The sequence below is a fragment of the Diplotaxodon limnothrissa genome, linkage group LG9 (assembly GCF_057381915.1).
Source record: "Diplotaxodon limnothrissa isolate DT_005_m linkage group LG9, D_limnothrissa_male_GT1.1, whole genome shotgun sequence".
Classification (NCBI taxonomy): Eukaryota; Metazoa; Chordata; class Actinopteri; order Cichliformes; family Cichlidae; genus Diplotaxodon; species Diplotaxodon limnothrissa.
Window position 1 is genome coordinate 17,015,251 of NC_140604.1, and position 26,269 is coordinate 17,041,519.

Sequence of the window (26,269 nt, forward strand, 5' to 3'; positions counted from 1 at the left end):
CCAAGTTTCTCTGAATGGTAATGCCCAATGCTAACATATTGTTCCCGACCCGTTAGGTAACTTTTTAACCAGTTACCAGCTTTCCCTCGAATACCATATCTTTCCAATTTATCCAATAATATTGAGTGATTGATTGTGTCGAAGGCCTTTTTGAGATCAACAAAAATACCAACTGCATATTTATTTTTATCCAGTGTATCAGTAATTTCTTCTACTGCCTCAATTATCGCCATTGAAGTGGTTCTTTGCGTTCTGAAACCATACTGACCAACATTTATTATTTGATGTTTTTCAAGGAATTTTTCTAATCTTGAATTAAAAAGTTTTTCTAGAATTTTTGAGAATTGAGGCAGTAGAGAAATAGGCCTATAATTGGTAAAACTGTGTTTGTCATTACTTTTATATAGTGGTATTACTTTCGCAATTTTCATTTTTTTTGGAAAACAACCGGACTGAAATGATAAATTACAGATATATGTTAAGGGACTAGCAATATTCAGAATAACCTGTTTAACTACAGACATATTTATGTCATGATAATCCATTGAAGACTTACTTTTACATTTTAATGTGATATTTATTACTTCTTGCTCATTTGTAGCTGAGAGGAACAGTGAAAAGGGATTTGATTTTATATTACTGATATTTTCATTTTTATGACACGGGATGTCTGCTGCTAGTTCAGGGCCAACATTTATGAAGAATTTATTGAACCCATCGACAATATTACTCATGTTGTGATTTTCACCATTTGCATCAGTAAAATATTCAGGATATGATGTTCCAGAAGATCCTTGTTTAATTAAGTTGTTTAACACATCCCAAGTTCCTTTTATATTGTTTTTATTTTCATATAATCTTCTTCTATAATAAAGTTGTTTGCTCGTTCTTATAATATCAGTCAATTTATTTCTATATGCTTTATATCTTTGTTCCACTTCTTTTGTTTTTACTTTGATGAACTGTTTATACAGATTGTTTTTCTTTTTGCAAGCATTAATAATTCCTTTTGTGAGCCAAGGACTTTTTATCTTTTTTTTCTTTGTCATGTGTTCGTTTACAGGACAATGTTTATTGTACCACATAGTAAAAATATCTAGAAAATTATCATAAGCCTTGTCCACATCTGACTCTTCATACACCGAATTCCAATCTTGTTGTGCTAAATCGAAATTGAAGGCATGAATTGCTTCTTCATTTATTGTTCGCTTTGCTATCATGATCTTGGTATCTATTTTTTTAAAAATCACAGTCACACAAAGTAAAAACTGGTAAGTGGTCAGTTATATCACAGACAAGCAGGCCACTATTAATTTGGAAATCCATGACATTAGTAAAAATGTTGTCAATAATAGTGGCGCTATGTGAAGTTATTCTGCTTGGCTTTGTTATTGTTGGATATAGTGATAAGCTGTACATCGTGTCAGTAAAGTCATCAATGGCTTTTAACCTTGTTGGATTTAGCAAATCAATATTAAAATCACCACAGATAAATTATAAATTATAACTGACACGCTTATAAATGTAGACAGTCTAGCAAACATTCTGCCAAAATCTTTGCGGTTGCCTGTGCTGCATAACCCATCCTGTTAAGCGCTGCACATATTTAAACATGCCGTGGGCTGAAGGCTGCTCAAAACAATATAATCATCATAAAAAGGGGGGAAATTATTTCCATTGATGGAGCCAGATGCTGTTGATTTCATGGCTCCCTGAAATGTATTTTGCTTAGAATCAGCACGATAATCAGACAATTAGGAGGCTGATTGAAGTGAGCCCCAGGAGGTGAAAGTGAAACTACTGGAAAAGATATTCTGACACCCAGTCTGACTTGCTCAGGTACCTCAAACGGTTCACCAGTGCTTTCCCATGTAGGAAAATGTTTTACACTGTCACTGAATTGTATTATTGAGTCAGAAAAAGTATTGTGATCCAAGAAACAAACCTTAAAATCTCTAAAACACTTTATTTATGATATTGCTTTACAATTTTCTGCAGGGTTTGGTATAATTTTCTCAGATATAGGTGGAGAGCAGGGGAAGCAGGATTTGGGCGTAGCTACCTATAGAGATGAAAATCATTTCCAAGATTGCAGGTTTAGTGTGTGGTTGAGTATTTATCCTGCTCAGCTTTAATCCAAGACTTTGTACCACACCACTTTTCCTTTCCTTTGACTGCACGGGCTAACATTCAGTATTTCACATTACAACCACTGCACTTAGTGAACATGACCAACAACTATAGTTTAGCTCAATAATTTGTGTGTAAAGATATTTAATACATGGGGATTAGCCAAGGAGTTCTGAGCACATCTTAATCCACATGGAGGAGAAAAAAAAAATTTCTAAAAAAAATAATTCAGTGATTATCCTTCAAAGTATGTGACAGTGGTAAGTTGCATTAATATCCTGTTTCAGCATTTCTCTCTAATGTTGACACATGCATTGTAAGAGATAGAAGCACACTTTGAAGTCTGTCAGCTCCTTTATCCTGTTATATATCAAATGCAAGTATTTGTCCTCTTGATAATCCCTGTGAAGCTGCTATTCTGCTGTAACACTTGAATGCTAGACCAACTCTCTGCTGTACGTTAGTATTCAAGACTGTGGAACATTTTATTATGGGGGGAAGAGAAGGGAAACAAAGTACAAACACGTTTTTCCTCCCTGTATTTATTTCCTTTTTTTTTTTTAAACATTTTTTTGTATTCTTGTACTGTATTTGTGTTTATTCACACTTCATTTATCATTTCATGTTCAAATGGAGAACTTAAGTTTTAATTTAAAAGCAAAAGACATGGGCAGAGGTTTTTAATTAAAAAAAATCCATGCATTATAAATAGTTTAGTATAATATTTGACATTATTACTTGCTTCAAACATGGTTTTTTGTCATAAGCATTTTTTTTTTTTTAAACTTCCTGTCTTCTCTCACCACTGGTCATGGCAGGTGGCCGCCCCTCCCTGAGTCAGTTTCTGCCGGAGGTTTCTTCCTCATAAAAGGGAGTTTTTCCCCTCCCACTGTCGCCAAAGTGCTTGCTCATATGGGTCCATATGATTTTTTATAAAGCATCAAATCACAACAAGAGAAAAACCCAACAGAGTTGAATTGAAAAGTGGAATTGAAATGTCAGTCAGTATGTTCCAATTCTACGTCTGGATGCAGTCAACATGCATTACAGATGCTTTCTGTAAATATGGAGCGGACATGTATCCTGTCAGATGCCTAGTATGCGTGATTAGCCAAAACAAGACTTAGAGTTTGCTAACCCTATTTTTGCTTTACTGTGAAGGTGAAATTCAAATGTTTGACACGGTACATTAACTGTATACTCCAAACTAGAGATGGACTGATCCGATATTACGTATCGGTCCGATACTGACGTAAATTACTGGATCGGATATCGGAGAGAAATAAAAAATGTAATCCGATCCATTAAATATCACAAAAGCTCCTCACAACACTTGCTCTCTCTTGTTTGTTTTTTGCCCACTTTGCACTAGAGAGAGGAAACCAGCGGCTGAACAACAGCAGCACGTTTAACCTTGATAAGCTGTTGTTAGATTTTTTTTTGGTATTACTTTATATACCAGGATCTTTTTCTACGCAGCTGACGGCTGGTAACTGTGCAGGGGCGGATGTAGCAAAGTTTTGACAGGGGGCCAGGTGGGGCATTAACAGGGAAGAGGGGGGCACAAAGACATACTTTTCTTTCTTATTCTCATTTAAAATGTCTAGCTTTTAATAAATAATTATCTGAATCTTACACCCAAAGTTTTAATCTGATGTAAAATATATAGAAGTCCATTACTGTATATAGTAACTGTTAAGTCTAATATACCCTAGTAAGCTATAGTACTTTTTCCTTTGGAAAGATACCATCTGTGCAGTCTGCAATTCTGTAGAAGAAAGATGATGAATCTATTTAATTATTCTTGAAAAATAATTTAATTCTGTGCAATTTTTTTTCCACACTGCATCAAATTAAAGTTGATTACGTCGATTAAGCATCATGAGGTGGTTCCCTATTTTTTTATTTATTTTTTGCTGGGAGTTTGCAACCATAATAGTTAGAAATATAAAGCAACCTAAGTAATCTTTACAATACCAGAATAGGAAGGATGGAGTAGGTTTAAGTTTATTAGATTGATCAGTATTGCTGAACTATGAAATATTTTGGGTGCAGTGTATTGTTTTACATACAGGTATAACAGAATAGCTTTAGTGTTGTTGTTTATTTAAAATTGAGTATGAACTTATACAAAATGCAGCAAGATAAAAAAAAAAAAACACTATCGGATTCATATTGGTATCGGCAGATATCCAAATTTATGATATCGGTATCGGACATAAGTGTTATCGTGCCATCTCTACTCTAAACATGATTTACAAAAATGGTGCAAACTTGTCCATGACAAGGTGTTTTGTTTTGGCCTAAGGTAATTTCAACATTTGTGTTCATTTAAGTTGGTAACAGCAGACAGCTCTCCAGCTAAGTACTTTTAGCTTTGCGCATTACAAGGAAAAGAAAAAACCCAACAAAACTCATTATGCGTCTCTGTGTCTTTACAGTTATACCTACTACTAATGCACAATTTTTCCTCCTCCTGTGTCCCCGTGCAGTAGAATCACATATCAGACACTGAAGTTGGACATTTTTCTTTAGTTGTGGCATCAAACTGAAGGGCATTTCAGAATAGCAAGGTCACATTGAAAAATTTCCTCAGCAAAAAAACAAAAAAACAAAAAGGAAAATGAGCAGTGAATACTGATGTCATGCTTCAGCAGCAGTTAAATAGCACATCTAGCTTTAAAATACACCCCAGAAATCAGACAGTTCCACTCACTCATACCTCCTCCTTAAAGGCCGCTGAGTTGCAGGTGCGCCTGTAATGCACATTCTTTTTAAAGGGAATTCAGGGACTGACTGTGCTTCACTTGAATGCACACTAAGAGAAATCCAACAGTGCTTGCAGTTATTTTTTACTACTTTAATTCCATCTTCAATACTGTATATAATTTTGATTTAGGAAAAATATTCCTTCTCCCTTTTTTCCATTCCACTGCCATCTGAAAATCACCTTCTGCCTTACGTCTGAGTGGCTTGATGTCTGTCCTTTTCATTATAAATGTGTTTCTTCCTGCCACATTTATTATTCACTGTGCATGTGGCACAGTCTTCAGCCTCACAGTACGCCTTAGCTGTATTTAAAACATCCACATTAAAAAAAAATAAAGCTAATAAAGGTTTTAATAAAAGGTTTTAAAGTCCTCGTTTGGGTCACACTGTTGCGATCCATGAATCAGACCTTACAGGGCAGGATCAGTCACCAAGCGCTCTGACCTCATAGGCACGGACAACCTTATTAACAGCACTGTTACTCAACAAGTCAGGAGTTGTTTTGTTATCTGCATAATGGCAAAATTGGCTGCAATACTAAAGCAGGATTTCTTGCTGCTTTTTTTGTTTTTGTTTATCACAGTCAGCCAGTTTGAAGTGGGCATCCTCATCTGTAAGGATTTACGAGCCACAATTTAATTGGAGGGAATTAGTGAACATTTAGCTTCTAATATCCATCAAATTAATCTCTAACTCTGTGTTTCTCTTCCCTCTTCTCCCTCTCCCAGGAAATCCAGAATGGCTTCCGGGATTAACCTCTGCTCTTCATAGATCTACCCAGAAGTTCACGTCCATGTGTACAGCCTTTCTTAGTCGGGGAAATTCCATAATGTAAATGTATATCACTTTGGGTCATGAACCTTAGAGGATCCTCCCGGACCATCCCATCTATAGTTTGGATTTAGATTCCTCTTTTGCTGGGACTACTGCACAGGTCTGCAGCGGTGGCTGTAGGTGGCAGCTGCAGCGGCGGCGGGAGGACCTTGCCACCTCGAAACGCGGGGATAACTTTACAAAAGCACACGCCACCATGAGGATATCCACCACCTCTTGTCTGTGTCCCTTTCTGGTCTGCCTCTGTTTCATCCAGAGGTGCTCTGGGGCGAGCCATCACGTTCCTACCAAAGTGCCCTCCAAGAACCAGACCAAACTGGCTAATGGGGAGACGGAGGTGCACCACAGGCCTAAGCGTGGATGGATCTGGAACCAATTCTTTGTTTTAGAAGAACACATGGGACCAGATGCACAGTATGTGGGAAAGGTAGGGTTTTTATTCAATTGACTGAAACGTGGAGGGAAAAAAAAGGGAAAAAAAACACTTTTTATCTCAGGGAACTTGCTTTTAAATGCTTACTTGACATTTTTCTCCCCCCCCTCCCCCATTTTCTTTATTATTTTATAACAGTTTACAAAAGGAGCAAGCTGTTTTATTGCTGTGTTGGCATTATACATGTGCCCCCCACTACACCAAATCCCTTGTCTTCTGATGTGAAATATTCAGGTCTCATTTGTAAAGGTGTGTAGTTCTGACATTATGATGTCCAACCAATTCTGTCATGATAATGTCCAAAAATGTGCTCTTCTCTGGAGTTAATGAGTGCCTCTCAGCATGCCTACAACTCTGGGAAGCCAGCTATGCGCAAGAGTGGATTAAGGCTGAAAGTGAGAGTAGCCCTCTACATCAAGCCATCTTTGAAGTGAAATATTAGATTTGGTTTCTCTGTGGGAAATAAACCCAGATTTGATCAGATGGTGGGAAATTAACCACTTCAGTAAGAAATTGGACACTGGCACAGTAAGCTGGGATGCCTCGTCGTTGGAAATGTTACAAGTGCCACCGGAGTGTCAGAGTGACTGATATCCCTCACAGTGGAAAACATAGTAGTGGGTGTTCTTCCTGGTTGTGCAAGGTATGATGCAGCCTAGTGTTGGCGTTTGGTTGTGACTTTTCTGTCAGCTCCACAATAAGCCACAGGGAGCTGGTTAAGTCCTCTGCTTGCAGATTGCCTGCCCTTATCTCCTGAAATGTGAAAATGTGTTTCTCCGCTGCAGTGATCATTATTCTAGGCACTCAGGCACAGACTAATCCTCAACTGCGCTCTGAGAAAAAGGGAATGAGAAAGGCAGAACGCTTCTCTGACTCCACATATGTCTGTATTTCAACAATGGTACTATTTGAAGGGGGAAAGAAAGGAAAGAGGGATGACATGCTTGGACAAAGGGTGAGATGGGAAAAAAAAAAGCATCAGCAAATATCTCTTTCAACCTTAAATGTCTGCTATTCGTGCCAATCTGGGATCTTTATTGTTGAAAAGTTTTCTTTTTTCCCTAATATATTGTAAAATCCCACATCGGCACTCCCAGAAAACCAAAAATATATAATCCTTATCATCGATGAGGCATCGCATCCTTAGTAGAAGCAGTAATAAACAATAGCTGCACCATATCTGGGGCACCGGTTTGTTGATGCACTTACTGCATAAACATGGTTACTTTTATATTAAATTTGTCCACTGCTTTGAAGTTCACGATTGTTAAGTTTGCTGACTGCTCTGTGCTAGATCTGCTGCTACCTTAAGGGTACTCTTGTTCTGCGTGTTCACTCTGTGTTTGTGTGAGTGTTTGTATATGTGTGTGTGGAGGGTGATGCTGATGAAAGCAAAGTAAACACAAACAGCTAATCCTGGATGATAATAAAGCACTGAGAAGAAACATAAACATTATTAAGGAGTCAATTTGACATGCATGTTTAAAGAGATGAGGTCTCCAGATGGTAAGCACAAAAACATTTAATTATGTGGGTTGAGACAAGTGTGCAGTGTCCTAATGTGGCCAGGAGACAGAATGACCCTTAATTAGACAAAGACAGGAGGAGGAGGAGGAGGAGGAGGAGGAGGAGGAGGAGGAGGAGGAGGAGGAGGAATGCACTTGGCAAAATTTTTTTTTTTTCTTTTTCCCCCTTTGCTTGATTAAAAAACTCTGGACGTTAGCAAGCAGCAAATGAGCAGCTCCACTGCAGGGAATTGCCAACACTCATCTAAAAATGTAAAATTTGAAACAGACGTTCCGTGATCATTAAAAAATTCAGATAAAGTCATTGCATGGTCAAAACCCCCCAAAACAAAACAAAGAAAAAAACCAAAAAAAAAAAAAAAAAAAAAAACACACACACACGCCGCTTTGTGCTAGGACATCTACACAGTCAAACATACGTGTCTATCGCATTATAAGATTTGGCCTTTGACAGTCAGATACCTCAGGTGAACTTTTTATCAATACTTTCACATACGACAGCATAGAGAGACGCCTGGGAATAAGTGAAACAGCCAGTCTGTCAAGAACATTTTAATCCCCCGAGGTATCCTATAATCCCCAGTGACACCTTTCTGGGGGGGTTGATGCATTTGGAAAATGACAGCTTCGTGCATGAGTGAGACGCAAATGCTTGGCAGGGGACAGGGCTTGTCCAGAGAGTAGACAGGAGACAACCCATTCTCCCAATGGGAGGTGCAAATGTATCCATGTCAGTCAGCTCAGCAGGCTGCTTTGAAGTCGTAAGACGGGTACAGATTGGACCGTAATTTTTTGAAAATGATGGAAATCCCCAAACCCTGAATACAGTATATGAGTGAAGCTTCACTGACTACTGTGACGTAGTGGAAGCTGTTGGAACCAGATCCCCTAGTCAGGAAATAAAAAACTTCAAATGAGTTTCACTGGGTATGCGCCTGCCGCTAAATTATACATTAAATAATGCGATATTTGACGGAGTGGGAGCTCCAGCCCAAACTAGAGGGAGCACCAGTTGTCTTATCCTGTGTTCATTTGCAGAGCAAAGTGGCAACCTCTAAGATGGCTAAATGTTTTATTCATGCATCTAAAAATGGATTGTGCTTTGACAGAATCAGGCAACCGTCTTGTTGTATGTATAGTAATAGCGCAACAGTGCGAAGAAGAAGAAGAAAAATAGCAAAGTAAAGTTTTTACATAACATTTCTTTTCATCATCATTCTTCACAAGGGCGTTCAGATGTTTTCAGCATTAAACCATTGAAGCGTTACATGAAGTAACAAGAGAAATTTCACAGCCAGCATCTCACCATTAAGCTGCGCTGTTGGAAACTTTCTAAAAAGGGCAGAAAAATATTCAGCAACCACTGAGAAATATTTAGGGACACAGTCATCCGCAAGAGCGAGGATGTGTGTCTGTATGCATGCAAGAGCGCTAAAGATGCACTTTTCAGTATTGATTGCACTAAAATTACTGTTCAGATGTTGATAAAACATGCACGGATTGACTGGCCACCTTGAGTTGATGTAGGTATAAATGTCAGCTGGGTTTGCTTTCAGCCTGATCTGTGACACCAAACTTGCAGAGCTGATAGTGCGCTATTAATGACATGTTAAAAGCTGAAATACCTTCGTCTTTGATGTGCCTGTTAATTCAAAACTGAAATATTTTCCATCCATATGCACATCAAATAGATTTTTAGGAGCTGCACAGTGAATAATTTAGAACAGCAGCATCATATTTATAGTCCTACTTGATTTATTTACAAATCAAGTAGAAACTTATCTGAAGCTTTCTGGGCCGCGTTCCAGGAAGCAGGTTTAGTGAAGAGTGTATTAACCCTGAGATGAGGGAAACTCTGAGTTTTCCTTTAAAAAGAAAAACTTAAACTTTGATTCCCTTAATGAAGCAACAGACCAGGTCAACCTAACCTGCTCGCTGGCAAGCTTTCTTCAAAAAAAAAAACAAAACAAAACAACAACAACAAAAAAACCTTGACTCCTCCCCTCCTGATGCACCTAAGCTAAGCGATTGATATTTGGAGTCATTTCATCATTCTTCAGAGCGCATTAATTTGCATCCGTTTATGCTCAGGTTAGACATTAGCTTGTTATTTTCATTCGTCCGTTTGTGTTCCCTCTGCCTATACAGTTAAGGGTTAAGATAAGATAACCTTTATTAGTCCCACACGTGGGAAATTTGTTAAGGTTGCAATGTGACAGCCTATGCCAGCGGTCACAGGGCGAGAGCCAGGGTGCACCCTGGACAGGTCTCCAATCTGTCGCAGGGCTAACACACAGAGACAACCGTTCACGCTCACATTCACACCTCAAGTCCATTTAGAATCAGCAGCTGGCCTAACATCAGTTCCTCTACACTGAAACATTTACTGTTTCCTATTGTAGGAATCTTTTTTTTTTTTTTTTTTTTTGTGATCAGCAACACTCACAGATTGGATCTTGGAGATGATGTGAACATGAGTCATGTTTCTAAAACTGGATTAAAAGCAGAGTTTTAATGTTTCATCTTAAAAACATGCTGGCACGATGAAATACAGTAAAATGCTGGGCAACATTTTTAAATATATGTTGTCTGAAGTTTGAACCTCCACATCTCCAGGAAATCAACTAAATGAGTCTTACTGGTTCTGAAAGTCACAGACCTGTAAGTAAACTGGTTAATCCCACAGTAAACTGGGATTACAGCTACATTTATTAACTATAATAAATGTAAAGTTGATAAATGATGACTGCATGGCACTGAATAAAAGGACATCATCATCATCCACACAGACATGGATTCATATTCCTCTCTCCACTGGATTAAAAATTAAGGTGTTGCTTTTTATTTACAAGTTGCCATGGTGAATATAGGCAATAAGTTCCATTGATAACGATCCTTCCCCCCCCATTAGTCATGGATGCACTTAACTCCGGTCGAACACATTCACAGCTGTTTGAACCAAATCTGGTTAATGCAGCATCTTAAGTTAGACTCCTTGTTGAACAATTTGCTGGTTTTATTTACCAATGTTTGAGCAGAAGCCTGTACTATAAAGGCAATATTTCACCCCGAGCAGGTAACTTTTTAAATAAAATTTTATAAAATAGTCAATTATGATAAGTCTGTCGCTTACAGTGTCTGCATTTTTACCAGTTTTGCTTCCTGGCTTCGAATAGGTTTAGCTTTATTAGCACGCACGCACGCACGCGCACGCACACACACACACACACACACACACGTTAAAGCCTGGGCTGACTTAGATTCATGTCACGGCTTATTCTGACTGCAGGCATCAGGGTAAGTGAATATAGAAATCATACAGATTCTGTGGGTATGTTGAAATTGCTTTCCAGCGCAGGCCTCAGGTTTGGCTTCTCTGCAGGTAAACATGCGAAGAGCAAAATGGTAAAGACATTTGTCAAAATCCATTCTAAACAACTCGCTATAGTCTGACAATGATTTCACTTTATGAGGTTTGTTTTTTAAATTTATCAGAGTTTGTAAACACTGACTGGCAGGTAGTGTCATAGCATGAGGATTGCAAACGAGAGAGGATCCAAATGCAGGACATAAAGGCAGACGATAAACAAAAGCAAGCTCTTTATTGGCCAATTTAGAGTCTAAAAAACTAAAAGTCCAGGAAAACAAAAACACAGTTAGTAAAACATCCAAAATTATCAAAGTCCAAATGATTAGATAAAATAGGAATCCGGAAAAACAAAAGTCTTGGAATTAAAAAAAAAAAAAGGAACAAAGAGGGCTGCACAAAACAGATTTAGCACAACAGGGAGCACAGACAAATGAGCTGACAAAGAGGAAGACAAGACTATTTATACTCTCAGGGCAGATTGGGGGATGACAAACAGGAGGGGAATGAGACACAGGTGAAAGCAATTAACGCAGGTGAAAAAGAAATTCAGGGGAGGAATCGCAGGATACAAAAGAGAGCTAACCTTTAAAATGGGAAGTAATTAGAAGTAGATGGAAAATGAGAAAAAAATGGCAACAGACAAAGAAACAGTGAGGGAACTTAAACTGACATTAATAAATAAATAAGACGTATTCGATTTTAAAAGTAATAAATAAAAAAACACAGAATCACAACAACAAAAAAACTAGCAATGGGAGAGCCCATAATCATATGGAAGAAAAAATTTTAACTTTGATTTCAGACACAAAAAATGATTAAGAATGAAACCCAAACGGTTTGGATAATTTGTGTACTTTTTATTATTATAATAAAATAATAATGATTAATGAATTTCAGTATCAATTAGGTTAGCTATTAGCAAGGTTATTGACTAAAATGGCATGTAGAAAAAAAAAAAGATATTTAAAGGTTAAAACAAATTGAAACACCTAAAAAAACCCCTGTAATATTTGTAAAAAAATAAATAAATGTTATTCTAATTTAGCTGGTGGATGTGTTCGCAGAGACATTGGATGTCTACAAGAGTAAGACTCAGCTGCTTTCAAAATGTGTGTTCTGATTGTCATACCTGTGCACATGTCCTTAAATGCTGGCATATATCCTCCATACATTAAGATTAGTTTGTGTTAGTTTCAAACTAAATTGAAAAGAAAAAGTCAAATCAAAATAAGATTAAAACCTTATTAAAAAGCTTTGGGTATGAATATACAACCAACTTTTGCATGATGACCATATTGTATGAACACAAAATTAAGTTTAAAGAAACCAAATGATTTATTATAATCAGTCTTCATTTGTAAAAGCTGATCAATATGTTTTTATATATTCTAAACGCAACGCAATTACTCTTTGACAAAAGAGAACAATTAACAAGCGGAAGCTGGGTTAAGTAAATTACACTTCAGAAAATTATACAACTATGTAGACAAGCCTTATTTCCAAGGTGCACTCCCTCCTCTTTTTGCTGAAGCACTCAACAATATTAGCACAATTTAGATACTTGGAGCCTCAACCATTTGCCTTCACTCACTATGACTGACTATGAGGCAGAGGCTTCAAGTTTTCAAAAGCTGATGTGCTCACATTTTCATTTCTCTCATTCAAATATCAAATTTAGCAGCGGTTAGAGGCAGAGCTGTTAAATTAGTGTCAGAGTTGCTTCCGGGACAGTGATAATCTTATTACTGTATATCAAGAAGTAGACCATCCTTCTGCGAAGACAACGACTCATTCCGTTTCCCCCCAGATGTCAAAATAGAGGACAACTATCAGGGCGGATCCGCGATGTGCATCGACGGCATGTCTTCAGCACGCCCCTCATCACCACCTCTTGATGTATGGTCATTAGGCGGGTGCTTCATCATCAGGGTTTACTGTGACTGTTACAAATCAATTTAATAGAAGGGGGTGCTCAGAAGAGTTGATTGGGAGGGAGCATGGTCAAAATGTGGTGATAATCAGACAATCAAGCACACCCACATAAAAAGTGATTAAGTCCTCTTGAGTGGAGCATAAGAGCCGCAATTTAATCAAAAACAAACCCATCCCCTTCATTAATTGCAAATATGAAGCCAAGACATTGATTATCAGCAAGGGTGCATAGCCTCCTCATTTCTCTTTCCTTTCCAAGCCCCCACCCTCACCCCACTTGCCATGCACATTGTTGATGAAATAAATGTTCTTCGGTGTGACTCTCACCTTCAACTCCTGTGCATGCTTTAGAAAGACCTTCTTTCAACATCAAAGCAATGTTTCAGAAACAGCATGAACTAAATGTGTCTATTCTTTGTCTAGTGCTTTTCTGATTAACAGAGTTGTGAAACTACGACAGTGCACATGCACTGGTAAACAAAGATGTTGACCTAGAATTATGGACTCGCTGCTTTGTGTCCCACTAGTCCCCAGGCTGATTTAACTGGTCATAAAATTAACATGCGACTGAACATTAGCTTTCTGGAAAACCAGTTAGAAATAGGATAAGATTCATTTCTGGAAAAAGGTTGTATTTGACATGTAGTATGAAATCTGATCGAGAATTTTATGTACTTCGTTTTCTGTCTGCATGGAGAACATTCTTCTTCACTCAGTTGATATTGATTGGACATATCAGCTCCACAGTGGCTTCCTTTAAACAAACATAGAGAAAACAAGAGAAGCTAGGCACATACATTATGTAGATCTCTACACTGAATACTACAAAGTCATTAGAAAGGGCATTCACCAATAATGCAATCCAACGAGACACATACATTATCAGGCTTTGTACAATGAATGGGATAGATCTAGTGAAGGAGAGAAAAGAAGTATAAGGGGGGAAACAGATGAAGGTCAAACTGCGTAGCCACTAATAATGTATCAGGATGGCACTCAGTAGAGTGTATCGCAGCTAGTGTGATGTAATTGTTAATAGGGCTGTTCGATATAACGATATATATTGGATGACGATATAAAAACGTCTATCGTTTCATTTTACGCTATCGTTTGTTTCGTGGTGTCGCAAAATAAACTGTTTCCGGCAATATTTTTTCATCGTCCTGATGGTCACTGTAGTGGCTATATTCATTTCTTAAAGTTCTCTCTTTCTCTTATATTTAATACTGTTGTTATGCGTTGTGGTTAGCAACAACGACAGTAACACCATCGCGTGTCCGCTTGTTTATGTTCCACAAACCTTTCACAATAAAGCTCAAGATCCTGTTGAGACTTTTCAAAATAAACTGAATCACTTGAAAGAGCAGATTATTTACGGATGAGAAGTAAAAAAAAAAAAAGAGCCGTCAGGTGCTAAAAAATAAACCTTAGACTCAAACGTTAGAAGAGGCTTTTCCCGGCAGCACGCCGTGTATTATATACTCACAAAGAAAACGGCGGCCGTTACAACTTATGTCTAAAAATGTATAGTTTCATGCATCGGTTAAAACACTCGACTCCAGCTACATGACGCGCAGCTTGAAACACTTCCTGCAAGTCGAGCTGCCCGAGATTCACAGAATTTACAGAAAATGTTACATTTTTGTGATTTATATCGTTATCGGGATGATAGAATTCTTATATTAGATTTTGGTCATATCGCACAGCCCTAATTGTTAAGATTCTGTTACTGTTTTATTTTAGGAAGTTGATATTTGCACACTCCATTTAAGTTCACAGGCAGGCTTTAAGTAATTTTCCCGTCTCCACCTGTAATGGGAGAAGAGTTATTCTGGTTTGATTTGCACACAGCTTCTAAGCCGTTTGCCTGATTGCTGCAGAACCAGGCAGTCATTCAGCTCTCTTTCTTCAGCAGAGAAGAATGGAAGGAAGAGAATTGTTGGCATGGTGGTTATGTCTAAGCCACAACTTAATGCCTTAATAGTTCATGTTCCAATATTTCATAAATTAAGACTTTTAATCTTTACCTATAATTTTTTTGCCATTGAATTTAGAACAGTTTGTTCTCTGTATGTTGTTGGTTGAAAAATAGCTATGTAGGGGGACTAAACAGCTCCTAGATAATGTCCCTTTTAGTAGTAAAATCTGTTAATACATTGGATGATCAGTTGGCAGAAAATTGCTAATTCAATATTTGATGGGTCAAGCTTAGGGATATGTGGTTTTGATGTGTTTCTTTCTCATTATAAAACAAAGGATTTAATATTTTTCAGTTGTGAAATCTGAATCTGTCAAATTTGTATTCACATCCGTTTGGTGTAAAGATTCATTGGCTCACTGTACCCTGTGAGTCAGCTAGTCTTCGAAGTCTTTCATGTCTACTTACTTGTACCTTTGAAATTACATTTCTAAAGCACAACCTTCACCCGAAAGTTTTGACAGAGCATGCTTGCCAGGTTAGGCTTGATGACTGGGCAGACAATGTCGATTTCATTCACATTTTTCACACCAACTGCAGATTGATACTTATACTGAGTTTTAATCAGCAGCACAGACACAGACTGGGACTTGACACTGCATTGACACTGATTGGGTCAGTCACTATAACGTGCAGAAAATTGTTCGAATTGAAAAAGTACACGGAAAATTACCTTCAGATGGAGAATGCACACCAGCCATTTTTGTTCTTACCACCATTGAAACGTTAGAGAATACAAAACATGAAGGTTTTTCATAGAGAAAGTTATAATCTTCTCATAAGAGACAACCCTGAGAACTATACCAAAAAAGAGGAGAACTGCTGTTTGAAGAAAATTAATCTATAGTGTCAGGACCTTCAAAAGTCACAAATTTCCTTTGGAGAGCCGATGTTTTTCTTCAATTTTTTTTAGGGACAAAAAGCAAGGCTTTGGCTGCAATAACCAAGGTATTGGATGCCATAGCCCCTGAGACATGGACCGTGGCTCAAGTCCAAAAAGTTTGACACCAAAGTGGATGTGAAAAAATAAAAGCACCAAGTGGAGGACAAGGAGCTGTTAGCCTAAGATTCAATTCAATTCAATTTTCATTTGTATAGTGCCAAATCACAACAGTTGCCTCAAGGCGCTTTGAGTAGAAAGCGACTGCTGTTGTATAACAAATATTAAACTAGGGCATAATCACTATTTTGTAGAAATGTTGCAGTTGTGGGACAGCTAATATTATGAAAGCCGAGAGTCTCTCATGAAGTGCGGAGAGTTCTCTATCAGAATATTTTAAAAGAAAAATGTACACTTAAGCCTTTCAGCTAAGATGTTGTATTCTTTTAAAATTGTGTTTATTTTATGAGCTTTTTTATTGTTGTTGGTTTTCAGACTATAAGTAAAATCAGGTAAGAAATTATTGAGGGATCACATATTTGTGTATGAAATATTTCTTTGCACAGTTTAAACACAGCAGTGGTTTTATTTATTGACTGTAAATACCAAGGCCCTGGTGCCAGTGTTACTAAGTGAATTTTTAAAGCTCTCCCGTTAATTTATATGAAGTTATGAAACTTTTTACACTTAACTCTTTTTTTTCAGACATTTTAAATTAGATATGATGAGAGGGTCCAGTAACAGGCAGCACGGTGGCACGGTGGTTAGCACTGTTGCCGCACAGCAAGAAGGTCCTGAGTTCAATTCCACCATCAGGCCGGGGTCTTTCTGTGTGGAGTTTGCATGTTCTCCCCGTGTTTGCGTGGGTTCCCTCCGGGTACTCCGGCTTCCTCCCACCATCCAAAGACATGCAGCTTGTGGGGATAGGTTAATTGATTAATCCAAATTGCCACTAGGTGTGAATGTGCGAGTGAGTGTGAATGGTTGTCTGTCCCTATGTGTTAGCCCTGCGACAGCCTGGCGACCTGTCCAGGGTGTACCCCGCCTTTCGCCCTATGACAGCTGGGATAGGCTCCAGCGCCCCCCGCGACCCTGAAAAGGATAAGCGGAAGCGAATGGATGGATGGATGGGTCCAGTAACTTAATTATTATAGCAGATGATGATGATAATAATAATAATAATAATAATAATAATAATAATAATAATAATAATAATAATAATAATAATAATAATAATAATAATAATAAATGTTACAAATTAGTTTTGTTGTTGTAGTAACATTTTTGGGTACACAATTTCTTTGAACCTAACGATAAAAATCAGTTTAAATGTGGCACGTACTCATCAGAAATATTGCTACCATTAAGTGTATGTATGTGAGCATGGTGAGTTGTGGGGCATTTTGGAGCATGAACTAAATTAAATCACCAAAGAATGAACAGTCGCAGATGGAAAGCCACAGAGGGAGAGAGAAGGCTAAATGAGCTGGAGTGGCTTTTATCCTGGCTCCCCAGACCAGATATGCCAAATCAGCTGATTACTTCAGCTGAGCTTTGCCATGGTGTGTTCAGGGACATCTACATAGAAAGACAGGTGCTGTCCACATATTTAGACAGGGTTTGTTAGACAGGGTCCTTTTAAAGGGAGGGTAAAGTATGAAACCACATTTGTAAGGCTACATAACTGTGTGACCCTCTTATTAATTAATTCTACTTGTAAAGATTTAATAAATACACCAGAAGAATTGTGTGAAAAGTGAAAAGTGTGTGAGTGTGTGAATGTGTGTGTGTGAATGGGTGGATGACTGGATGTGTAAAGTGCTTTGGGGTCCTTAGGGACTAGTAAAGCGCTATATAAATACAGGCCATTTACCAATTGCACATAGTGCAAGATTAGCAACAATAAATATAATTAAACCAGCTATAACTCAACACAGCAATCTTATATTACAACAAAAACAAATCAAAAATAAGCAAAAGAAAAGAAAAATACTGCAAATACTATACTATTTGATTATTTTGATCAGTTGTTAATGTGAACCCTTTCAAAGGCTGGTAGTCAGCTGGTAATCTGACAGGGCTCGTCAGTGTGGAGCATTTATATGCTACCCAGGATTGCATGAGTTACACAGGGCGCCGTGGTTTCTCCCACCATCAAAAAATGTGCCAAGATTATGCTGCCTGTCTCATCCCAAGACACTCGCGGAAAACACATTTCAAATATGTTTCCTGGTTAAATGTTATATGCAGGTGTAGAAGAAATTGTTCGTGTGCTGCTCAGTTATTGTAATTTGCGGGTGCAATTTTTCACATCATGCTTTAGTAACTCATAATTTGTAATTTGAGAATTTCTATTTGTCATCAACTCTGACAGACTAAATGGGCGATTCTGTTACTGTAATCATAAGTTACAGCTTTAGTTTGATTACGTCTGACCCATTAACTTTATTATGCTTTCCAGCATGACTACAATGAGTAAAATCCATGTTTAATGTTGCAGAACTTATGTTCTAGCTGCAGATTTCTTTCAGGTTGGAGGATCCCTCTCTTCCTCAAATCTCTTCTCTTCCTGTAATTGGCTTGACAGTACCAAAAGTAAACTGGTTGGCTCTGAGTACCAATTAGCTTGTGAACACAAACAGTTGCAAGCCACTCTCAAGAATGAGTCTACGTAGCCCAAACTGTGAAAATATACAGCATGTTGACAAAAGAAAGTGAAGATACACTATAGATACCGGGTTGCTCCTGTGGGCATATGATGAAAGCACAAGGTTGGTTTTCTTTGACATTGGAGTGTTTTCGCTATGCAGCTTTAGAGCTCCAGACTCTGTTGATCTCTTTAAACTCCTCAGAAATGCATTTCCAGCTGCCAGCCACATGCCAATCATCTATTCGACTAGTCTTTAATATAGTCACCAGTAGAGGCAGAGAGATAAACACAATCCTGTTTTGATGGCCTGTGGATGAAAAGAATTCCTCAAAGATTTTGTGCAGAGATATCAAAACAACAAGGTTTAGAGGTTATATTTCACCTTCCTCATAAATTCTTGGACCTTTCCTGGCAGCATTTGTGAAAGATTGTCATGTATTTTCATTTATTATTTACTGCAAGACTTGGACATTGCCATCATTTTCAATCCCCCATCATCTGGATTGCCACACATGGTCTTGATGTATGCTAAGTTCACATCAAGCCCGCTCTGTGGTTTAACAAAATTGACACTAATTGCATTAAGGCAGGATGTCATGAAATTTTCCGTGTGATCAAAATTAATGAAGTATAAATAAAATATTCCAACACTGAAGGCGGAATGTAGTGGAAGCACCCACTGCAGAGAAATAAAGCCTAGTTTTCAAAATAGTGTGACAGCAAATTGCCACAAGCTTGTTTTGGTACAGTTAGGGGAGGAAATATGTGAAGTATAAATGTCCCCCTTAATAGCAGTGATGGGGACCATAAAGGGACAGTGGTAAAGTCAGGGTACCGTCCTGGGTAAAGTCTATTAAGTTTCACGGTATTTACGATTAAATAGGTTATCAGACTTTTTAAAATAATGTTGATTTAAACCCCAAAGTAGGCAGATTTTGTAAAATTACTCGACATTTGGGTGATTTGGATCACCTGTGGCCTGGAAGGGAAAATAATATCTAGGGGAAAAAAGTTTGAAAGTCCACCTCTATGTTTAGAAACTATTTATTTCTGTTTATGGTATAATGGATGGTTACCTACAGCAATGTTATGATTCACCCAGAATTCATCCAAATCAACAAAATGAAGGGACAAAAATGAAGGGACGGGGCTATTTTTTGAACATGAATACATTTGAAAAGCTGATCTTTTCACATGAGGATCAAGTCCACTCACACCCTCTCACTTTAATACATACACCTTGCTAATTCCAGGTCATCTTTTGAACTGTTTTCATTCTTTTTGGTACAGATTCAACAAGGTGCTGGAAACATTTTTTAGAGATTTTGGTCTATTGTGACTGTGTCATGCAGTTGCTGCAGATTTGTTAGCTGAACATCCATAATGCAAGTCTACTGTTCCACCACATCCCAAAGGTGCTCTACTGGAGTGAGAGCTGATGACTGTGGAAGGCATTTGTGAACTCATTGTCATGTTCAACAAACAAGTTTGAGAAGATTTGAGCTTTGGGACATGGTTTTTTATCTCGTTAGAAGCAGCTGTCAGAATGCTGACACAGTCAGCAACAATACTCAGGTAGGCTGAGGTGTTTAAAATATTGTTTAGGGAGGGAATAAGGAGGGAATAGGGAGCCCAGAGTGTGCCAAGAAATTATCCCCTGCACCATTATACCACCACTGTTAGCCTGAACTGTTGATGCCCAGAAGGATGGATCCATCCTTTCATGTCGTGCCAAGTTCTGACCCTGCCATCCAAAAGTTGCAGCAGAAATCAAGACTCGTCAGACCAGGCGACATTTTTTTTTTTCAATCTTTGCAAATTGTTAGCAGTTCTCATTTGACAGGAGTGGCGCATGGTGTGGTTTTCTACAACTGTAGCTCCTGTGCTTCCATTTCCCATTGCTCTACATTCAGAGAAGCGTTTCTGCATACTTTAGTTTAACAAGTTGTGTATTATTCACTGTTGCCTTTCTATCAGCTGTGACCTCTGGCATCAACAAAAAACTGCCATACACTGGATACGTTCTCTTTTTCAGATCATTCTCCATAAACACTGGCACAAACAACCATGCCACATTCAAAGTCATGTAAATCCACTGTTTCCCTTATTCTGATGCTCAGTTTGAACTTTAGCACATCGTGTTGACTATGTCTACATTCTTAAATGCACTAAATTGCTGCCAAGCTGGAAATCAACTTGCATTAACAAGCAGTTGTACAGATGCAAAAAGTGGCCGATGAGTAAATGTTATAAACTCTGAAATATTAAATGTAATGAAGGGAAAATTTACCTCAGTTATATTTTGCTGAACACCTATGGTTGTGATTTACTTTTTATAGCAGAACCGTGTCTTCTAAGGCAGCAAGGTAAATGGACTAGAGAAACTCTAAAAATGCTGAAGAGACCATATTTGTTAGCAGAGAAGGTTGGGGAGCTTGAACATGTTGATGATCAAAATGGACAGACTATTTATCAAAGGCATTGCATGTGCTACATGTCTATCATGAAGATGAGTCAAGACCACTTACCATACTGAGCAGGCATCCTTATTGCTCATTAAACTCCTTTGATTTAAACGTTCATTGTCTTATTGTTTTATTCTCAGCTGCTGTACTTTGAGCCTATGGTGTTTATGTAACGACCCGCAACCTGTTAACAATCATTCGTCATCCATAGATTTTGGAAGGCAATCATCACCATGTGCATCATTGGTTTGTGCTTTTGCCAAGCATAATATATTAACTCCTTCAAAACAAGTCAATGGCTAAATTAGCAGTCTGACTGGAGGCAAAATTGTTTATGAGCTGGAGCAGAGTGCTGCTTGATAGAAGCGAATACGTGCATGTTGAAGATATAGAATTGAACTGTTAAGTAATATCTGTAATTCTCTATGTTTGAATTATTTAATATATTGGGTGATTCGATTATCCTTCTACAGCCAACACTTGAAGCTAATATTTCTAAATTGCTGGAACTGAATTAAAAGTGGGTCAAATCATGTCTGAAAAGTAACTTGTGTCCACTAGTATGTGGACACATCCTGATTTCTTGCTTTGTAGGTTCATATTAGTACAATCAAGAAGCTGATTAACCACCTAATTCAACAGGATCTTTGACTGCTTATCTAATTACAGGCTTGATATTTACCACAGAAAGGACAGTCAGCTCTCATCAAGAGTCAGGCTGCAATCAGCTGCAGCTTTCTAATTAGTCATTTATTTGCTAGTCCAGGTTTTGATTAGATGTGGCCAGAGGACCTCTGCTGAGGACATGTTAAATAACTCTGTGTATTCTATAACGATTGTACATTTTAGACTATGTGTCCTTCTTTGCTATTCTAATTCAGCTTTTCTTTTACTCACATGAAAGTGAAAATAGAGCAGCGCTTTAACATCACATGTCCTATTGCATGTTACAGGGAGGTTATACAGCTTTTCTTGTGGTGCAAAAAGCAAACACAAAAAAGACACAATATGATGAGTCTTAGTCAATAACGAGTGCACTCCTAAATGCGCTCAATGAATTGAATGGTAAGATGAATTGCTACTATATTTAGGTTACTTTGAAAATGGGCTGTCTTGTCTTCAGTTCTGCACTTCAAAACATTTTAGCTGTGTCCTAATTCAGACGCTGCACCAGTCCTTTTTCTTCCCCCCCCACAATAAAATCAAAGCTGCTAGCTGGCCACTTATTAAAAATCCTTGATAGCACATTACCAACACTTTCATATACACTAAAAATAATCACTTTAATTATTTATAGAAATAAACAATTCTTTGTCAAATGATTTTCAGTATAAGCCTTTGTGACTCTTACTTTGTAAAATGATACAGCCAGAAAGCTAAATACTTGTACCAGTTATGTTCCATTGGTTTAAAGTTCTCATTAATGTCTTGTGCTAATACAAAAGCAACTGCTTCACAGTAATGTTGCTCCAGTGTTTCTATGAGAGCCTTACTGCTTCTTTATCTCATCTAGGAAATGGGTCTAATTGCTGTGGTTTGAGAGGGTGTGCTATGCAGAGGGTTTTCTATCTTATTTGGTTTAGGTTTGTATTATAATACTGCATATACTGTACATTATCATCATTTGGTCCTTGTCAAACTGAATTTGGGAGAGTGTGTTCCATCTCAAGGACAAAAAGGTTGATATTCTTAAGCTGACAAAGCACTGAGGAAATTCTTTATTGCGTTCAGTGTTTTTAAGTTTCATATCGCTGAGCCCAAACTCGATATGTCAGTGGAGAATGTTATTTGTTGACAAACTAGTTTAGGCATCTAAGGCTTTGACTTGTGTCTCCCTGGAAACACTGCTGCTGCACCCCTGCAAATCAAACAAGTCCCAGCTTGTTTCTTGTCTGTGTTTGCAATTTTTTAATAAATACTGATTTTTTTTTTACGTTTTTTCTTTAGCGTGTCTATGATTTACCCTCTGTGGTCCTCTGTTAGGAACTGTTGGTGACTGTGAAAATTTAGTGCTATGACAGATGCTGCTAATTGTCATTGAACAGAAATGTGACTGTGATTTATTACTTCTCAGCTAAAAATAGTTAATGTGAGAAATCTTTTCCACTGATCCACTGAAAATATCAGTTTGTATGAGTTTATGTTCTTTCACCTTTTGTGTTGTGCTGCTTACTATTTAGTCTTTACAACTAATATAAATTATTTATCTAGTGCATACGTGCCTACATCTATGTGTCTCCATAGACTAAATCTTCCCTCAAACCAGATGCTTTTTTATTGCTTAAAGATGAAAAAATTAAATTGTTCAAATCTGAATCTTAATACCATTATATCCTTCTTTTGACATTCTGTAAAATAGTAAAATGTTATTCATATCTAACCGCCTGCTGAGCTGTGGGGATAAAAATCTTAACCCTTTTGGCAACAATTATGGCTTAATAAGTGGCTTGGTTTTCTCTTCTTCTCTCCCCTGGTGAGAAAGAAGAGCAGCTTTGGAAGGATTGTCCCCCAAAAACTTCAATCTCCAAGGATGCATTACTTTAGCACGAGCCAGAGAAAGGATTTTCAAGTTAGATGTTACAATTCTAATACTAATTTTAATATTTTTCAACAGTATTTTATCAGTTTTTCTACAGATCATTTCCAAGACTCCAAAGCCTTCATGTTACTAAGACCAAAATCTGCAGATATTCCAATTAATTTCATGATGAAGTTGTAATTAAAATGAGAAAAGCTTAAAACAGACTTTAAGTGTGCCTTAGTAATTTTATCTTGCAGGTATTTTGCAGTTGTTAAGAAGAAATTTGACTTTGCACTGTTTTTTCTCCATATTCACACACACTTTGTCTGTTTTTCATTCCAGCTTCACTCAAACTCAGACAAAGGTGATGGATCTGTCAGGTACATTCTGAGCGGCGAAGGAGCTGGGACTATATTTATCATCGATGAGGTGACAGGGGATATTCATGCCACTAAGAGCTTGGATCGGGAGCGGAAAACACATTATGTCCTCCATGCGCAAGCATTGGACCGTAACACAGAGGAGGCCCTGGAACCAAAGTCAGAATTCATCATCAAAGTACAAGACATCAATGACAATGCACCCAAATTTCCAGATGGACCCTTTGTAGCTTCGGTCCCTGAGATGTCTGAAGTGGGTGAGTAGCTCTTCAAAATATACTGGACCTTCAAGTGATTGTTCTCTACTGCCAATAGCAGTAAGCCTCCATTTGAATGGTTTGAGAGATGAAAAACTTTTGTTGCTTTTCAAATCTTCTTCATGTTTATAATCCTTTTTAATCCATCATCTTAAAAAAAGAAAAAAACGTAAAACAAAACAAATTACAGTTAGATCTTTGCCTTTACACACTAAAGTACAACCCAAAGCTCCAACAAGATGGATTTAAAGATATAAGTGTGAAGAACCACTATCAAATATGTCATTACCCCATGCAGCATTCTGGTTTGTCCTCTGCGATAATGTTCTCCAGAATGTTTGATGTTCTGTAAGCCAGCAAAGTCCTCTTTCTCATCTTTGTTTTCTGGTTGCTGCGATGGTTTCCGTCCCTGGTGGGCAGGTCTTTACAAAGCACTCAATAGTGGCTCTGCAGCAATCCCCGCCATTGAGACAGTGAAGTCTTCCATATCACGGAGAAAAGTAAAGCCTCTATCCACCTCCACCGAGACAGCGTCCCATACGCATAGCATCTTGTGGCGAACATCGATGTTGTATGTCTTTACTCTCTTGTTCTGTTTTTAGGTTGTGTGAACAATAGCCACCATTTTCTCAGTCCAGTGGATTCTGCTTCAAGACACAATAGCTCAAAAACGTTACTCTAATATTTCACAACACTCTTTCAAAATATGTAGGTTGTCCAAATGGTAGACAAACTGCTGTCAGAGCAATTTTACTCGGTATACAATGTGATAATAAATTCTTGGCGCTGACAGTTTGTTGAAAACATTCCATTTCTATCCATCTGTCTAAAGGAATCTCCTGAGTTACTGGAAAATTCTTTAAACAGAAAATTAATAACTTCATCAGCTCCATGCAGGAGCGAGACGGAAATGTGATAAAAGAAATTAAATATGCAAACCCCAGCAGACCTGTACGCTCCCTCTTTATAAACAGTCAATATCTTCCTGGTTGTGTTCATGATTATTCATGGCAGGCCTCATGAACATATATTTCTAGTCAGTATATTTCTTTCTCAGAAGTGTCAGGCGCATGCCTTAATCTCTTTTGAGAGTGTGCTTTAGCACTCTATGCTGTGATACCTTGTTTACAGACTATCATTAGGTTTTTGGGTCCAGTTTTAAGTACATTAAAGGGAGAGTCTTCCCCTTACACATGTTTTAAACTCCACATGAAACGGTCGTAATTAAAAAAAATTCAGCAGTTGCTGTAATCGTCAGCACAAATTAATTCATTATAGGTTAATGAAAACAGCACTAATTTCTGTATTGGCATCCTTAGTTTAGTTCTAACAAGACTTCTTATTCTAAAGTTCCCATGTTCGCTGCAAACTTCGTCATCGGTTACACAATAAGAATCAATCACCATTGATGACCCAAGGGAGGAAATCAAGGACTGTGAAGAGGAAAATAATTAGCCTTTTTTCCCCCCCACCCTCTCTTTTGCTCATGTCCATTAAAGTAATTCCTCTTTGGTTTGGCATCTGCAGCATCAAATCGGCTGTAACAATCAACTGTCATCACACTCTAAAGCGCTAATCCCCCTGCATTTGTCAATACCGGAGCTCCCAAGTGTGGGAAAGGGCTGTCTTGGAGTATAGCAACTAATTGGTTGTGATGTTCTTTTTCCTGTCTAAATTGATCAGCTGGGCATGCTCCAGGTTGTCCAACTGTTTCATTCCTTTTATTTAATTGAACAGTTATATTTTGAGTACAAGATGAAAGGAGTATCAATTTCCTGCTTTATCTTTCCCACTTGAGATGGAGTTATAGTTGCTCTTTTCTTTAAAGGGAAAAGTTAGTGGTTTCAAAACCCAAAGGCTTGGATAGCCCCCTGTTTAAATGAATAGTTTAGATTAAATGCGTGTTATTGGGAATATAAATCTTATTGATAAGAATGTTAAGCAGAATCTCACAATCAGGTAAGTCTTAAACTCTTAATGAGCATAATAAAATGTAATGCTTGCACGCATTTGACTTATTTTTTTTTTTTATCTCTTGCTATTTCCAGTAGATGCTGTTATCTATGAGAAAGCACAGATACATTTTGTTCTAATGTACTTGTAGCACATGTTGTTTTTGCTTTCACATTTCAAGTTAATTTATC

At 37.8% G+C, this 26,269-nt stretch overlaps 1 protein-coding gene across 1 annotated transcript in view; it reads left to right on the plus strand.

The window, feature by feature from the left end:
* Nucleotides 1-5,929: 5,929 nt before the first annotated feature.
* Nucleotides 5,930-26,269, plus strand: part of LOC146625385 (cadherin-18) — a 76,442-nt gene continuing 56,102 nt past the window's right edge. Inside the window, exons 1-2 of the mRNA XM_085362032.1 lie at nucleotides 5,930-6,160; nucleotides 23,831-24,125. Coding sequence (XP_085218158.1) covers nucleotides 5,930-6,160; nucleotides 23,831-24,125 — 526 coding nt within the window. The remainder of the gene's footprint in view (nucleotides 6,161-23,830; nucleotides 24,126-26,269) is intronic.